The sequence below is a fragment of the Molossus molossus genome, unplaced genomic scaffold (genome assembly GCF_014108415.1).
Source record: "Molossus molossus isolate mMolMol1 unplaced genomic scaffold, mMolMol1.p scaffold_m16_p_2, whole genome shotgun sequence".
In the NCBI taxonomy this organism is placed as follows: Eukaryota; Metazoa; Chordata; class Mammalia; order Chiroptera; family Molossidae; genus Molossus; species Molossus molossus.
In genome coordinates this window covers 141,596,508-141,614,957 of record NW_023425355.1, presented here as the reverse complement: position 1 = coordinate 141,614,957, position 18,450 = coordinate 141,596,508, and the positions used below count along the sequence as shown (strand labels likewise).

Below are 18,450 nucleotides of genomic sequence, written 5' to 3'. Positions count from 1 at the left end.
AAACATTACTGAGTTTGTTTTCATATTTTAACAAGATTGAATGAGTTCTTGATGTCTGAAACCTATTCCTTTTTATTCATTGACCCCAAGAGACGAAAATAACAGCTAATGCCAGATATTTGGCTAAGTGCTTTACATTTATTCATTCATGTCATTGTTACAACTCTCTTAATGAGATTGTTACTATTATTGTCACCGTTTTCGTTATGCAGACACTGAGGCACGAAGTGATGAAGTAATTTGTACAGGTGGCACACTAGGCAGTGGTGGGGCCCAGTTTCCAATCCAGAGTCTGGCTCCACATCTCACTCTGAACTACCATCTCAGACCTCAGGTTCACCTAGACCTGAGTATTTGTGTGTCTCATGCAAACCAAAAAGTATTAGCTCCTTGGAGAGAAAATGTCTCCTGTAATTTGGATACATCAGGACACAGGACTTGCCTTAGACAAGTGCTCAGAGATCCATCCTCACCGGATGTCCTGTGGGTGCTGGAAGAAGGTTCCGGAGTAGGAACCCCACCCCTGCTCTGTCAGAGTGGCCTCTAAATATGTGAAAAAAACAACAATTTGTTGCCATCTCTGCCATTCTCCCCCAGGTCCAAGCCTCCGTGCTATTTTGTTAGGGTTCATGCAGTAGTTCCCAAATGCTCTCCCGCGAGTGCCCCCTCCTGTCTGTTTTCAGAACAGCAGCTATCACATTAGTTCATCGAGAGCCTCCCAAAGGCTTCTATTTCACTCAGAACAATACATTGAGTCCTTCCACGAGCCTGTGTGATCTGTGATCGCCCCCAGCACTTCTTTCCCACTCCCTTCACTGCCTCCAACCTCCCCCCGCCCCCCGCCGCTGGCTGGTCTCTGGGCTGTCCCTTAGGCATATCCTCACCAAGCATTTCCATGACCCCTGATATCACACTAGTGTCCTTGCCCAGCAGCTCTCTTCCCTTTCTCTCCACATTATTTTCTTCCTTAGTGCTTATAATGACCTGATATGCCATGAATTGTACTCATTTATTCGTTTATTTCCTGTCTCTGAACACTAGAGTGAATGATTTGTTTTATTATTCTGGTTTCGTTCCTATTGTATCCCCAGAACTGAGAATCCAGTGGGCGTTCAATAAATATTTGTTAGTTAAATGAATGCATTATGAAGTTATTTTGGAGAATTAAATGACTAACATGTGGAAAGCATTTCCAAAAAAAAGCTTAGCATGAATTAGTGTTTAATAAATGTCAGGTATTAGTAAAATAATAATAATTGAATAAATGATAAATTAAGAATTGGTGACTATTTATTATGTTGTGGCAAGAGGATAATCAAGCTACATTCTTTCAGTATTTTAACTTACATTTCCAACAGATGCTAGAGGAGGTCATCGGGACATCACTTGTGTCCTCTTTTCTTTATCTAGAAGGTGTACAGGACCTCACCCTTACATGGGCAGGTGAATGGTCCCCAAATCTTGCTGCACTTTGGAATCACCCAGGGAATCTTTATAAAAATTGATCCTGGCTCCCACCCTCAGATATTCTGATGTGATTTGTCTGTGGTGAATCTTGAGCTTTAGAACTTTGCAATGCTTCCTAGGTGATTCTAATGTGCAGAAAAGCTTGGGAACGTCAGAAAAGCTAGGAAGCTTTTCACAGAACTGGCAACAGCAGGGGAAAACATCTCGCCAGTCCCTCCCTACACTTAGAATTGAGAGTTATGCCAACCAGTGTTCAATTCTGTGTTCCTCAACACATGTAACCATTAGCAAATCACTTCACTTCTATGCTCTTTTAGAGTGTGTCTTCTGTGGATTACAGTGCAAACTCAGAGCTCAGGGCCAGGCTCTCAAAACATGGATTTCCCCTCCTTTTTTTTCTCTTTGTTCCATCTGGGGATAAAAGGAGAGACTGATTTCCCAGTGTAGCTCTGAGCATCCCAAGCATATGTGCCACCATGGTAGGCATATCTAATCTCTGGGTCCAGGCAAACACCTCAATTTCACATAAGACAGCCTCTCCCCTTTGAGCCTGAATATTTCTAGAATGGTGGTGGGATGTTGAAGATAGCATACTACCAGGGCCAGCTTCATAGGCGTGTGACCCATGTAATCATACCGGGCCCTGGGCTGGGTTTCACTTTCTGCTCTCTTCAAGTTCCTAATTGTGTTTTCACAAGGGGTCCCCACATTTTTATTTTGCACTGTTCTTGCAAATTATGTAGCTGGTTGAGCACATAACACTTAGAATCAGAAGGTGTGGTGTGAATTGCATCTGGCTTACACCTGAGAAGAGTATGACCTTGGCCTAGTTATTTTTCCTCTCTCGTCACTTGCAGAGAGGAGGTGGGGGGGTCAACTGGCTCCATCAAAGGGGAGTCCTGAAAATGAAATAAGGTAATGGATTAGTGTCAGCACGTGGCAACCAACATATTAGTTCTCTACAAACACTTCTGTTTTCCCTAGCATTCCAGAACACAAGCTGCTAAATCGAAAAGACATTTCTGTTTCAAAGGGATTTGAAACTTATTTTCCTAGTCAGTGATAGATGCCTAAAGGACAGATCCTGGCGGGTTTTCATTGATTTTTCTTAACTCTTATTAATTACACAGAAGGACAACAGGAATCCTCCTTCTCTGTCTTTCTTTATTACATTGGAACAATATGTTGTCCAGATGGCATTTAGAGTAGCATCTTTCAAGGTATTTAAAAATGATCTGCTTTGACTTATTAGAGAAGATTAGAGAGAGGAAATAATTGAATTAAGCCCATGTCATTGAAATAATCTTGGCTTGCATTACTCTAAGGAGATTTCTAGAATTCAAACTAAAAACTCTACCCTCAAAAGAAATCTGCCTTGGATAATGTGCATGAGCAAAGACTTCATTAAGAGTCATGGGAACATAAGAGAAGTGTCCCTAATCCCATTCTTTGTTCTGGGACCATCTAGCACTCCTCTGTGGGTTCAATTCCTATTTGGAGTGCATGTGGAAGACAATTGATCAGTGTTTCTCTCTCTCTCTCTCTCTCTCTCTCTCTCTCTCTCTCTCTCTCAACCAATAATAAACATATCCTCGGGTGAGAATTTAAAACAAAGAGTCACAGGAGTTGGATTTTCATCTGACACTGACATACCAGCCATGGGCTCTGAGTGACAAGAAACCACTATTTTTATCTCAGTTTCCCTCCTGGGAAATGCAGATAACACTACCTTCTATGCTCCCTCAGTCTTAAGGTGGTTTTATGGATCAAATGAGATTATTTGTGGAAGCATTTTGAAACTTTATGAATGCTAGACACATTTCATGTTTTGATTATTGATAAGACTTCTGAAGTTTATGTGTTAACAAAATGATTCATTTAAATCACTTGAAAATGTCTCCAGGAAAGAAAAGTCTATAGGAAAGAAATGGCAACTGTTAATTTCTCAACTTCTTTGAAAAGTGGGAATATAGTCGACACCAGGATAACCTATCGCCACCAAAATAATCCCATCACTTCAGTGTCATTGGAGCAAGACACCATGTTACTGAGGTGCTTTCTCACTTTATCAGTTATAACTTGATAGTTTTCTACAAAGAATACCTTTTTCTCTAAGTCTTAATTCAGTTATTTACTGAGAATCCACTGTTCTAGGTGCCTGGGATCAATCACTGAAGGAAACAAAGTCCCTTGATCGCATGAATCTTCCATTTTAGTATACAGAGCAAAACAATAAAAATGAGTATACTGCCCAGCACATTAACAAGTGATTGGTGCTATGGGAAAAAAAAAGTAGAAGAGGGTAAAGAGATCTGAGTATGGAGGAACAGGGTTGCCATTTTATTGTATTTTTCTTATTGTTGACAGTATTATAGATGCCCTTCTTTTTCCCCATTGACCCCCTCCTTCATACTTCCACCCCCTCCTGCTTTCCCCAAACTAATATTTGTGTCCTTTGGTTGTACACATATGCATGTAAGTTGTTTGGTTTATCTCTTCCACTCCCCCACCCCCTGTCTCTCTGAGGTTTGTCAGGGTTGCAATTTTAAAGTGTGTGATCAGGATAGTCCTCTTAAAGGAGGTCACATCTGAGCATGAGAGAGGTGAGGTTGAGCCACACAGATATCTGCAGGACAAGGACTTCAGGTTGGAAGAACAGCAAAAGTAGGCCTAGAGTTTTCAAGGACCAAGGAGGCCCCACAAGAAGTATGACTGTGGATCTCCCCACATTGTTCACACTCTCTACCAAGCATAATAGAAGGTTTTGAAATGGGAGCGAATGAGATTCCCAGATCATTGCCAGCATACATTGATGATCCGTTTCTCTTGTATGTGCTTTTCCCACAGTCACATGACACAGGCACTCCCATTTGATGACCCTCGGTTAGACAGCTGCCAAATCATCCCTCCAGCCCCACGGAAGGTGGAGATGAGGAGGGACCCTGTGCTGGGATTCGGTTTCGTGGCAGGAAGTGAAAAGCCAGTGGTCGTTCGCTCAGTGACGCCAGGTAAGCACCCACTCCCACTCCTCCGTCCCCTGGGACATCTGTCACTCCTGTGCCAGAATGACTACTGTTCATTTTCCTGAGTTTCATCCTGTTTCAGTACAGGCTATGAAGGCTAGTTGAATTTTCCTAATACCTGCATAGAGTCAGACCACCAGAGGGACAGAAATGGCTCGGGAAACAAGGTTTAGACTGCTAAATTCATTAGATAGCTTGATTTAGGAAACCACTGATCCATCCTTTGTAACCATGAAAATGACCTACTTCTTAATGTGAGAGTAGAAATAATAAGAGGCAGACACTTGACTGTATTTCAGTGAGCTCATGACCAACTCTTCAGTGAAGAAAAGCAAGAAATGGTATTTAAGTTATTGTAGTGGTGGTGTTGGATTATTTTACAAAGATGCACTCCCCTCCCTTCCCACTAGAAGCAGCAGATAGTTCCTTACCCCATTACTATAAAGCTAGACCATGTGACTGACTGGCCAATGACCTATCAGCAAAGATGACATAAACAAGGGCCTGAAACATGCTTCAGCTTGTTTGTGTGGTTTCTGCCATGGCCATAAGAATTTCCCTGAAGTGGCTGCTCCCCTTCAGCCTGAGCCCCAAAATGAACACTTGGGGCAGCCTGCCTACAGCCTAGAGCTAAGTACTTCCCTAACAGCTGTGCGACACAGAAGTGCCCAGTTTAGCCTGGCCTGGATCAGCCAATCTATGGTCATCCTAAAGACCCATAAGCATGAGAATAAATGATTATTGAACACCCTACTGAGATTTTTATGGGGGTTGTCATAAAGTAAGCACTGATATTGTGCATGGCAAATCTCTTAAATTCTACAATGTGCTTAAATAGTTAATGAACTTTGCCTCAGTCGTTCTCATTGGAGTATACAAGTGTTTCACTATCAATACAGTTGAATAGAATGATACAGTTTCCTGCAGTCACCTGTAGTGGGCTGCCTTTGCCCTTTTAGAAACAATGCTCTTTTTATTCTTTTGTTTTAATTATGCATACTTATGTACTTATTTTAATGGACTTGTATTGGATTTATCTTCAGACCAAAGCTAACTATATTCTATGCTGCTTCTGGGATTTTGCAAATAAGGAACAGAGTTCAGTAGTAAGGAGCACAGACTCTGGCATCAGACCTCCTGGGTTTGATGGATTTGATCCCTGCCTCTGCCCCTTATTAGATTTTTTTAGCTTGAATATGAACTCCCCTACATTTCAGTTCAATGTAACTTCTCTACATCATGTGGATAATGAGGATCATAATAATATCTACCTCACAGGGCTAGGGAGACAATGAAATACATTAGAAGAGGACCAGGTACATACTTATTCCATCATGATTATTATTACTATTAAACCCTAAAATATTTGACCAGCTCAATCTGTCAGTTAAGGGAAATGAAAGCAACTAGTGAGCTGGTATAGATATTTTAGGTTGACTTAACTTTTTATATTTTATTACTTGACATAATACGCCCCAGGACAAGCACAGCAAATCAACCACTTTCGACTCACGCAGAGAAGAATAAGTTTCCTTTTCACTCTTACCATTGCCTCACCACTTTTTACTCTGTCTGCCCAGCTGTTGATTTCATTAGCTGTAAATCATACTTTACTTCTCAGTGTGGGGTTGCTGAGCTGGACACAATTGAGAATTTTATCCTCAATATAGAAAAGATCGGTTGCTTTTTATGATAAAATAACACACATGGTTTATTAAAAATACAATGTAGTAGATGGTATAGTAGAAAACATAGAAAAATAAATCATCTGAGCTCCTCCTCCTGAGAGTTGAGCATTATCCCTGTACACACAGAAAGCGTGTGTGGAGTAGACAATTGTGTGCCTACAGACATGCATATTATGTATCATATTCTATGTGTGTGTATACCCATATTTTCTCCTAAATGGGATGACACTTGGCAGGCTGTTTTGTAGTAATGGGATATCTTAACATCTCTGGTTATAAGATTCTTTCAAGTGTGTGTCCTCCCAGGAGCTGACTGGAGATTTCAAGTCTTGGTTTTCAATTTCTCATATTACCTTGCTACTCCTTCAACCCTTCCTTGCCCTCAGCTCTTCTTAGCTTCAGATCCTAACGCCTACTGTTAGACAATTTTGAGAAGACTAGAACAAAGTGAAATTAGAGGTCAAAGAGTACTGTTTCCAGTCATTTCTATGAGTGAAAATGCTGGTCAAATCAACTGTATCTATCATAACACGGACTCCCCTGAAGTCCCAAATCATTGCAGCGGCGTGACCAGATTTTCTATCCCAGGCAGCCCCAGCCTGTGGACTAGAGGGCAGGTGACAATTCTCTGATGTGTGCCACTACTTAATATTTTGGAAGGAACCATATGATGCTTCTTCCAGGATTTTTGATTCAAGTCACTTGATTAAGCAGGAATATTCCCATTTGATTAAGAGGTCAAATGTAAGAGGATGTCCTATTCATCCGAGAGTGCTTTTCTCATTAGAGTAATTAACATCTATCCTTGAAACAATGATTCTGAAAACCTTTCTGTACTTAACCAGCATTTGATTTTTAACCATTTGTTTGCCTGCATATCATCCAACAGTAAGAAAACATCTCTCATGTGATTTTCAGAATTCCTTGTGTGTGTGAATGCTGACTGTCCGCTCCCACAGCTGAAAATGAATATTTTCCATCAATGACGTGGGGACATGTTAAAGTCACCCCCTCACTTACTCCCCCAAAAAGACATAGTTTTTTGGGGTTTTGTTTTTTTTATCCTCACCCGAGGACATTTTTGCATTTATCTTCCGATAGATCAGGAGGGAGAGAGGGAGAAAGAGAGAGAGAAACATCGACTGGCTGCCACCCACACGACCCCAACAGGGGCCAGGGACAAACTGCAACTAAGGTATGTGCCCTTAGCGGTAACCAAACCCAGGACTCTCTGGTCCGCAGGCCAATGCTCTAACCGCTGAGCAAACTGGCTAGGGCAGAAAGGACATAGTTTATCCCCCAGCTTGAGTGACACATACACCAAGTGTCTGGATGGGTGGAGAACAACTGAATTGCTTGGAGTTCCATGTTCTGAGTGTGAAGTGTTCACTTCAGTTACTAAGTAAAGTAATAGTGATCACATCTGCAGCATGTTTCTGCTGTTCCTATTACCCTGTGGCAGACCCCAGGAAATAAAGGTAAAATTTTAGCAGCATATGGTTATATGGGAAGTAATGACATTAAAAGTGTGAGGATATTCCAGATAATTGGAGTATTTGCTTATAGGTGTTATTTCATACAGATGTGTTTCATACAGCAGCTATGGCTTCAACTTTCTGAGTCAAGGGTCCTGGCAGTGACCAGGACCCTTATAGGAGTTATAGGAGTGAGTTCAAAAGAGATGTTGGCCACTCTGAACTTGGAAAAGAGTCCACAGACAAGTTCCACCCTTACAGCCAATTATTTAACTGCATAAGCCTCAGATATCTCCTTATGTGGAAGCGATTAGAGCAGTCCGTGAGGTTACTAGGCAAAGCATTAAGCCCACTGCCTGGGGCATAATAAGTGCTCAACATGTACTAGTTCCCTACCTCCTCCTTGCAAAAGCAACTGGAAGAGAGAAAAGCAGCCCAGCCTCAGAAGCTGGCAAGCTCTCGCAACTGGGCCTGGGTGCTCTCCTGTTCACCATGAACTATTTCACCAAACAGCAACATCCAACAAGGCCACTCTGTGACTGGGATGGACCAGGACTAACACAAAAGAGTCCTCCATGATCACACATAAGCACAGACACAAATATCCAAGCACAGACACAAACATCCAAACACAGACACAAACATCTAAGTCACAGTCCACACCACAAAAATGACCAAACAGCCTCATCTCCCCATTGATACGAGTGACTGCTGCTCCCTGAATCAGTCCTAGCTTTAGCCCTGCTCCCTTCCCCCCACCTTTCAGACAAGAATTCTTAAGATGCTCAGATAGAGTTACCCGACATCCTGAGAGCAATCCCCCACTTTCTTGAACCCTCCCCCAAAGCACAAAGCACATAATGCAGGTCGAGTCCTATAAGTCCTTCCTAACACCCTCCCATGGGCTGCCTTCCGATTTCCCACAGTGTGTGGGCTCCAAGTTGTAATGGGTAAGTAAATGCAACGTTTTTCCACCACAGGTGTGCCCAGGTTACTGCAGCTGAGGCTGCAGGGCATCAACACAACTGATTGGCTACCTGTTGGAAATACTGTCTTCTAGGGGCCTCGAAATGAAAAAGTTTGGTCAGTGGACCAGTAGCATACACAGCCCCTGGAAGCTTGTGAGAAATGCATTATCTCGCCCCACACTCCTGTGCACCTACTGAATCAATCTGCAGGCTAATAGGTCCCGGGTGACTCTGCCCGTTAAACTGTTAGAAGCGCTGCTGAGCCGCTGAGTCTCAACCATGCCTGGAAGGTTTACAAGAAATGTTGACACCTGAATCCCATCTCTAAAGACTGTTTTAATTGGCCAGAGTGTAGTCTGGGCCTCGGGCTTGTCCAGAGATCTTCTGTTCTTTCTAATGTGCAGCCAAAGTTGAGAAGGACAGATGTATAGAACACCCAGGTGGGGTGGGGTTTTTGTTGTTGTTTGTTTTGTTTTGTTTTGTTTCGTTTTGTTTTTTTGCTGATATTGTTCCCAATGCATCATGATCGGAAGAGGAGGCTACTGATAGGTTGATTAGCAATGGTCTTCTCACCCGCACTTCACTCTCATTTGTCTCCAGGTGGCCCCTCGGAAGGCAAGCTGATCCCGGGGGATCAGATCGTCATGATTAATGATGAGCCAGTCAGCGCTGCACCGAGGGAGCGGGTCATCGACCTGGTCAGGTGGGTGACTCAATCTCCTGTTCTCTGTCCTGCTGAGAAGACACAGCTGAGGGCTCACAGGGCAGAGGAAGGGTTCCCTGGGGGGCAGTTTAGGGCAGAAATACATTCACCTTGAAAAGGCTGGTGATGCTGACCTCTAACATAAAGAGACGCATGGTTGGTGAACACAAAACACCTAAGCGCTCACTCTGTGTTAACATTCAGGGTGCAATTTAGCTGAAATTGGTTTTGACCCCTATTTCTGTCACTCCAAAGGTTGCATTGTTTCTTTTTCCTTCCAAGATTACTAACACACTGATATTCCATCATCAAGGAGATCAGAATGCAATATCTGAATTCAGTTTAAATGATGAGTAATTTTATATACATAATCCCATGGAAACAAAAATATACAATTCACTGATTTTTCACACTTGACCGAGTAATTCATGAGTGAATTTTAAAGTCATCAACTGCAGGCAAAAGGATAATTAGGTCAAAACTAAGACAGTTAAAAACTGTGCTTGGTGATTGGTTTCATTTTATTGTAGACGTAAATAATTATGTGATATTCTTATAGGCACCATAAAATATATTTTATGTGATGTTAAAATGTTGCTCAAAAATCTCTTTAGAAGCCTACTAGATTTATACTTGCTTAGTGCATTTAGGGCAAAAGGAGTCTTTTGACATTTTCCAAACAAAATTTTGCCTATTATATTAAAGGATGCACTCATCAGAACACTTAAAAAAAATTTTTATTGATTTTAGAGAGAGGAAGGGAGAGGGAGAGAGAGAAACACTGATGAGAGAGAACATCAACTACATGCCCCCCACTGGGGATCAGGCCCACAACCTGGGCATGTGCCCTGACTGGGAATCGAACCGGTGACCTCCTGGTGCATGGGTTGACACTCAACCACTGAGCCACACCAGCCAGGCCATCAGAACACTGTAAACTGGCAAAGGGTTTTTCTATCATTTCTGCTCTCTTATAACCAAGAGTACATCTGTGGTTTGGGACAGGCATTAAGTGGAATATTTCTGAGTATTTCTGGAGGTAGTCCATTTCCCCAGCCTAGTCCAGCCTCAGCTTCACATAGAAGCACTGGGTGATCCTGCATCCTTGGAAGAACTGGGAGAAGGATAAGAAGATAGAGAAATAGAAACAGAGGAACCTGACTTATAGGATGACCAATCATCCCAGTTTTAGCATGGAAAGGCCTGAATCCTGCAAAACTCTTCAGTTCCTGAACAGTGAGTCACCCTGCTTTGGGAGTGAGACCCGGGAACACCTCCAATCTTCCTATGGACTAGGAATACAAGAATCTGGAGGGACTTTATACTTTGAGCCCTGGGAGGGAGCTGCACTGTTACTATTTGGAACCACTTTGCTCTTGAGATGCATATGCCTGTCAGCAGGAACATACCTCACCCAGGCAGGCTCTGAGCCTGGTGGGCTGGCTGGCACCCTGAAGTGCCATGGCACCCGCCTCTGTGATCAGTCCTATTGATTTCTGTGCCTGGAGGATGATAGAAGAAATAAAATATCTGTGTTTGCGTTTGCTGTGACTGAATTGCCTGCTGCAGGACAGAGACGGAGTAAAAACTATCTCAAATGTGATCATTTCCTAGCGACCCTTCCAGGGGCAGTAGAAAGACATTTTTCAAAAAAAAGATATTTTTCCTTCTGGTCTGCTGCATTATGGAAGAAAATGGCATCTCTGTAAATAAAAGGCTTCATGGGACTTTATATGTAATGGAACTCAATATTTGTGGAAATAAATGAACCAATTAAAAGTGGGGTAGCGAATGTTCATCCCGCCTGCCACCCAGTTTTGCACAGCCCATGAGCTAAGAATGGTTTTCACCATTTTGAAGGATTGGAAAAAAGAAGACTATTTTATGACACATAAAAATCCTGCGAAATTCAAATTTCAGAGTTCGTAAATAAAGTGTCATTGGAAAACAGCCACACTCAGGCATTTACATATTACCATAGAAGGCTTTGTGTACCGCAGCAGAGTTGAGTGCTTGTGAGAGAGCTGCAGCCACAAAAATTAAAACAGTTACTGTCTGGCCCTTTACAGAAAAAGTTTGCCAAGCCCTGCTTTAGAAGATAGTAAGGTAACACATTGCATTTTCTTCGATTAAGCCAAATTTATATTAACATCCCAAATAATGCACAGAGTCAGTTTCTCTCATAATGGGGTTGTGATTAGGGCAAGATGCCCACATACTTGATAAAGAGACTGTGGTGTTTTAAAAATGGATTGAAAGGGGAAACACGCCTTCTTTTTAAGCATCACGAAATACTTCAGGTACATAAAACTTTCCCTTCTCATGGCCTGGACCCTGAGGGCTGGAGGTCAGGAGGGTATTGAATAGGACACAGGGATAAGGGCTTCTTGGGTCACTCCTAGCACTTATGAGTCCTTTCTTGGGGAACATTGGCTGCTCCTCTGACTAGCACTGGCTGTTGACTTCCTTTGTGTGGCTGGTACCTCCATGCTGACTCTGTTGTGAAGGTCATATGTGAGTTCTGTGGTGGCAGGAAAGAAGGTCCACCTCAGGTGCCATCCCACCACATGGTAACATACCTGGGGGGTCTGTCTCAGGCTCTTCATGGGAGATCTGTCTCAGACTGTTTCCCCCTCTTGCTGCTAACTTTCCTGACCAGACCTCTTGAGTAAGGTGCCAACAAGACCAGCTGCCCTTCAAGATGTCCACATGACCTCATCACAGAGAGGAAAAAGTCAACTCTCACAAGATCATGGCCCTTCTGACAATACTACAGTCTCTCTCCCACCCTTTCTTGCTTTCTTGTGTAGCCTGGGGAAGGAAAGGAGAAGAGGAGGAGGTAGTGGGTGGCTGGCAGTAACCAATCATATTGTGCCTCCTTCTAGAAACTTTTGGGGGATCACATTTATTTGCAGCTCATTTTAGAATGTGGTCTGGCCCTGGTTGGTGTGGCTCAGTTGGTTGAGCATCCTGTGCATGGAAAGGTTGCTGGTTCAGTTCCCAGTAATGGCACATGCCTGGGTTGTGAGCTTGATCCCCAATAGGGGGTGTGCAGGAGGCAGCCGATCCATGTTTCATTCTCATATCGATGTTTCTCTTTCTCCCTAAAAATCAATTTCAAAAATGATTTAAAAATTTTAAAATAGATTTTTTAAATTGCCAGGAAAAAATAAATAAAAAGAATGTGGTCTTAGTGTCCCTTTGCCAGTGTCTCACTGATAGGTGACAAGGACACTATTTAAATCTGGAATGTACCTTGTTGTAGAATCAGATGACCTGGATTCTAAGGTCCATGAGAACAGAAACCCTGTGTGTCTTGCCCCCTGCCATGTCCCCATGACCTAGCCCAATGCCTAGCTCATAGGAAGTGCTCAATAACAATGTGTTGAGTGAATGGGTGAGCCCTGAAGAGCACTCTTCGACAACTACAAATTGAGATGGTTTCCCCCAACCCTCCTTCAGCTTTAAATTCTGCAAGTTTGAATGTTACCTAATGAATCCGTGCCTCAGAATACATTCTGCTATGTGCAGGACCCAGAACTAAACACTGATACACAGGGATGGATGAGACCAAGCCCAGCCTTCAGGAAGCTTACATTCTATGCTACTGTGACTAGTGACATCTATTCAAGTTGGACCTCCTCAAGGTAGACAAGTCCTCACATTGGACACTTGGGGGAACTGTCAGATTTAAAGGAGTTTTGCTAGTGACAGAAACACATAGACCTTGGATGCTGATAAAATGGTGAACATGTAACCCTATAATATACTCCCTTTAACCTCAGGGCAATAAATGTATCTGTATACAAGCAACAAGGTACTTTATTTTAAAGAAATAAATCTAAGTATGACACACTGGAATTCACAGAGATTAAATGCAGCTGGCTAAGGAGTTCTTAATGTCACTGATCCCTTCAAATTCATTAAATCAGAATTTTGAAATAATGTATTTCTTGCTAATGAAAATGCTCATGCATTAGAAAAATTTCCTGGACCTTCCTGTATGTTTAGTCATCTGTCTGCCATATGTATACTATCCTAGAAATGCTGCTCTTATAAAATAATCTCTTTTATTGTACTTCTCAGCCAATATGTGTTTTAATGTCTGTATCTTACACAGATAAATGCCCCATTTTCTTAGCCACTAAGGAAATTCAGAAAAAAAAAACAAAACTCATCATTCGAATAACACTATAAAATTCTCTCTTTAAAAATTGGCATAGCCATTTACTTGCCTAAATAGGTTTGTCTTGTTTTGTTCTTTTTTTCTCCCATTGCAGCATTTGCTCATGGATTATTTTTTTTCTTTCCAGGTACATTTGTGTTTCTTTGTAAATTATTTTTCTGATTTGGTTACTCTATTATAGATTTTTTTCCTTGAGAAAATGAAAGTTTCCTGGAGACCAATTTACTGCTATAGTAACCACATTTGGGTTTTTACATGTATCCTCAAAAAGTATTATAATTACTGTACCGAAATTAGACGAGTTCTGTTCATCTCATAGTTTTCTAAGTTGTTAACTCTAACTCATCCTTTATAGTGGTTGAAGAGCCAAGTCTTTGAAGAGTTCATGCCCTTTGTAAATGACCATGTCTTTCTTCTTTAGAGGTATCCAAGGATAATTTCCCTTAGCTTTTCACCATTAGACAAATTAACTTAAGACAGTCTCCAAAATTTTATTTTAAAAACTATGGGTTATTATTGCTCATAGATATTTTGAATCATACCCCATCCCTCAAGGCTAGCCAACCCAATTATACTTACTTGAATTCAAAAATTATTGAGCATTTACTAGGTAGCAAACATAGTGTAGGGTACTGGGGACATATAAATCTCTAGAACATGACTCCTGCCCTCCAGGAGGAGACTTATAATTAATTGTACTATATTAATGACTGTGCAAGGCTTGAAGAAGGGGAGGGTGTTTGGTAGGAATGTTTGATGGGGATGGAGGGGATGTGAAAAAATACAGTGATGACCCTGGCCAGTTTGGCTAAGGGTTAGAGTGTTGGCCTGTAGACCAATGAGTTGCAGGTTCGATTCCGGTCAAGGGCACATACCTTGGTTGTGGTTCGTCCTGGCCCTGGTCAGGGTTGTGCAGGAGACAACCAGTCGATGTGTCTCTCTCACATCGATGTTTCTCTCTCTCCCTCCCTCTCCCTCCCTCCCACTCTATCTGAACAAAAATGGAAAAATATCCTTCGGTGAGGATTAAAAAAAAAAAAAATACAGTGATGATGGTTAAGGGAAGCCATTGATCCTGAGTAGAAGGTCAGGTTTGTGATTGGAGAGAGGGTTGTGAAGTAGATCCTCCCTTTGTCCCTGGAAACCCCAGACCCTCCTAATGGATACTCACTTTCCAACCTGTAGATATAGAAATACACATTACCAAGATGGCTGTCTTGAACCGCAACCTCAAAATTTGCTCCTGCCCTTCCTAAATTGTCCCTTCAAGGTGGCAACAGAAATCTCCAGGCTCATATTGGACTCCAAGCATTAGAGAGCCATTTGAGAATCTGATAAATACTATGGACTTATTCCTCCACCCAGAAAAATCCACACATGTGCACAGTTTTGCATATAATATGAGAATGTTTCATGACCCACCCATCCCTGATGCAACCACAGTTTTAGAGCCCTGACAGCAGACTGAAAATGATGGCTCCCTTCCTCTCCCTTTGTCACCATCAGAAGGTAGCATCGAAGAGCCAAGTATGTGAGGAACTCTTTCCATCATGGCAGTGGATGCTGAGGCCTGCCCACCCCATTGTGAGAAGGCACAGGTCGAACTGGAAACTAGTCCTCCTCCTCCCATCCTCTGCACTAGGGCAGCTAACTGTCACTCTAGCTATTTTCTCTCTTCTGGTGTAATTAATGAACAGTGCTATAACTATGACCACATTTGCAGAAGGTGGCCCGTGTCTATCAGCTCTTCTATACTAATACCTTTAGATTGGAGAGCATTTCTGGGGAGCAGTAGGGTTCTTCCAACAAAAACCTAACTGTAGTAAGAAATAAAAAAATAGATGATAAGTTACTAATCATTACTTTAATTCACAAGGGACAAAACCACTAAGTTTTAGTGACATTTCTATTACCTAGGTAACTAATACATATAAACACACGCCAAGCAATGTACAAATTCCACTTTAAAACCAGGAAGATTATTCCAACAGTTCTAACAAGAGTTCCTACAAAAGAAATGACCCACCTCACAGCCACAGTCAAGGCCAAAGCTTTGTGTATAACTTAGAAGGGTCATGTTTGTGATCCTTCAGAAAAAAAAAAAAAAGAACATTATTGATAGCATCCCAGCTGATAATGATGATGAGAATTAACATGTATTAAGTCTTTATTATCTGCTAATCTTTCTGCTAAACACTTTCATTCCTTAGTATTAGGACCAACACACACTGACATGGTGCTTACTATGCTTTGTCTTGAGTATTTTCTGTATGTCAACTCTTTCAGTCCTCACAGTTGTAAATGGGTACAATGGTTACCTCTAATTTTAAAAATGGCAAACTGGCCCTGGCCAGTTTGGTTCTTGCTAAGGGCACGTACCTCGGTTGCAGTTTGTCCCCGGCCCTGGTGTGTCGTGCAGGTGGTAGCCACTTGATGTGTCCCTTTCACGTCGATGTTTCTCTCTCTCTCTTCCTCTCTCCCCCCACCACTCTATCTGAACAAAAAATCGAAAAATGTCCTCGGGTGAGGATAAAAAAAAAAAAGGCAAACTGAGTTACTGAAACGTTAAAGGATGTGCCCGAGATTCCATTGCCAGTAAGTGGTGGAGTTAAACCCAATTGGCTGCTGAGTGAACACTCTTAACCTGCTTATCATCTGTATTCCTCACAACAGCCCTGTGAGCAAATACTGCTTATTGTACCCAAATTATCGAGTGGGAACTGAAGCTGAGAGAGGGTGAAGCTCTTGTTCTACCTGAGCACTTGCTCAGGGCAAGGGGATAGGCATGCAGTGGGTGGTGGAAGAAAGCTAGTACAAATTACCAGGACCTGGTGGCCCAAAGGGGAAAAGCCTGGCTACATGGAATATTAAGACCTTACTTGGTGGGCCCAGAAAACAACAGAGCTGTGGTTGGGCTCCAGAACCTGGGTTTTAGATCCTATACCCCATTATTCCATTGTTTAATTATATACAAGCAGCCTGTCTCCTATCCCAGGTTTGCCAAGTAGTTGCCTTGATTTTAGTAGGAAATGCTCAAGACTACCTGCTTGTGGTAGTCGGTGGCAGATTGGTAAGTTTAATAAGAGCAAAATAAACCATGTAGAAGAGACTCATCTAAAAAATAGATCCCAGCATGTCTGTCTTTTTATCAGTTCCTCCTGGTCAGAATTATAATGGAAAGTCAAGTCAGATCATGTTCCAGGGCTATTGTGTCTGCAAAAGACTATCTTAGAAAGGTCACCTTTCTGTCTGATTTCAGCTGGGCTTAGATGCATGATGCTGCTGCTTATTGAAATAGCAAAGAACATCTACCGAGCATGCAGCCCATGAAATATGCATGATGATGTATGATATAATAAGGCCTTATTAGAGTAAGACCAGCGAGCAATTTTAGTAAAAACACAAAAGAACAGCCCCTTGGTATGCTGACACTACAAATTGTTGTCTCACCAAGTACATACTTGCAGTATACACATTTTCTGACAGTTGCAAATTATAGAGCCTGGGGAGAAAGAGGTCAACATTTCGAGAAAATAGAATGTGTGGGAAAACATTCTAATGAGGATAAAGTAGAAAAAGGGACTTGAGTCCATTGTTCATAAAGGTTATAATGGCATATAATGATGAAAATTGGTAAGAAAAATGGCTTCACCCAGATTATTTCAATGTCCCTTAGATTTTGTTAATGACCATGTTCCACTCTTTCATTAAATCTCTCCATTATTAGAAGTGCCTTTATGCAACTCATATATGGACAATGAATGTTGGAGATTGAAGAACCAGGAAATGTTTCAAACTAGGGCAAGTTTTCAATGCTCTCATATGGTTGACATTGCTGAATGTCTTAACATCTTACTTGTATTAAGAAAAAAAAAATGGGCCCTGGCCAGGTAGCTCAGTTGGTTAGTGTTATCCCAATACACCAAGGTTGTAGGTTCGATACCTGGTTGTGGGTTTGATCACATACAAGAATCAACCAATGAATGTATAAACAAGCAGAGCAACAAATTGATCTCTCTCTCTCTCTCTCTCTCTCTCTCTCTCTCTCTCTCTCTCCCTCCTCTCTTTAAAATTAATAAAAATAAGAAAAAGAAATAAATAGATGGTAATTATTACCCTTGTGCCATATTCTATTAATCCTTTAGAACTATACATTTATAAATTATTCCATGCCCTTTCTATAAGTAGCTGAAAAGACACCCCAAAAAATATTTTTGACCCTGTGGTCAGAACATGTCCAGGACTAAAGTATAAGCCTTATTTCCTAGAGATCTCAATAGAAGAGACTCAGGAGCTCAAAGACAGAGCTAACTTTTACAAACAACACAGCAGGTGGGCATGGTAGACAAGAATCTCAGGTCACACACTCAGATGTGTAAGAACTGTATCGTTATTTATGTATTAACTATAATAATCCATATTTTTATTTCAAATCCTCATCCTAGTATATGGTCTGTTCATCCTATTTTTCCCAGTATTGAGTCTACCTGTAGGGGTGTTGGTTGAATGGAAGGAAGTATTGGGAGAGATGCCCCATCATCCATTTCACTAGAATTCACTGAGATATATTTATGTCATTCCTTGTTACCACTGTCAACCGTCCTTACCCACTTTGCTGTCATCTTAGTGCACTTGCCCTTTCTGAGCTGTAGTGGGACATAAAATAATCTCTAGGGCTAATTCCCTCTGGAATCTTGTCACCTTCCCAGGATTTTGACTAGGAAACAAGGCACAGGTCTCTGTGTTCTTTAATTCCGCAGGGATATTTGGGGATTCCCAATTGACTCTTCCTGAAGGATCGGCTTTTGGAAAGAGGGGGCATGTGCTTGCTCTTCCCCAGGCACTCACCAGCCAATGCTCTTCTGCTGGCCCTGAGGTTCACTGCATCTCTCCATCTTCTTGACAAGTCCCCATTCTGGAGAGGAGGCAGCTTTACTCTG

At 41.9% G+C, this 18,450-nt stretch overlaps 1 protein-coding gene across 1 annotated transcript in view; it reads left to right on the top strand.

Annotated features, from left to right (window-relative positions):
- Positions 1-18,450, top strand: part of FRMPD4 (FERM and PDZ domain containing 4) — a 176,657-nt gene that overhangs the window by 81,996 nt on the left and 76,211 nt on the right. The window contains exons 2-3 of the mRNA XM_036271220.1: positions 4,315-4,475; positions 9,222-9,324. Of these exons, the coding sequence (XP_036127113.1) occupies positions 4,315-4,475; positions 9,222-9,324 (264 nt within the window). The remainder of the gene's footprint in view (positions 1-4,314; positions 4,476-9,221; positions 9,325-18,450) is intronic.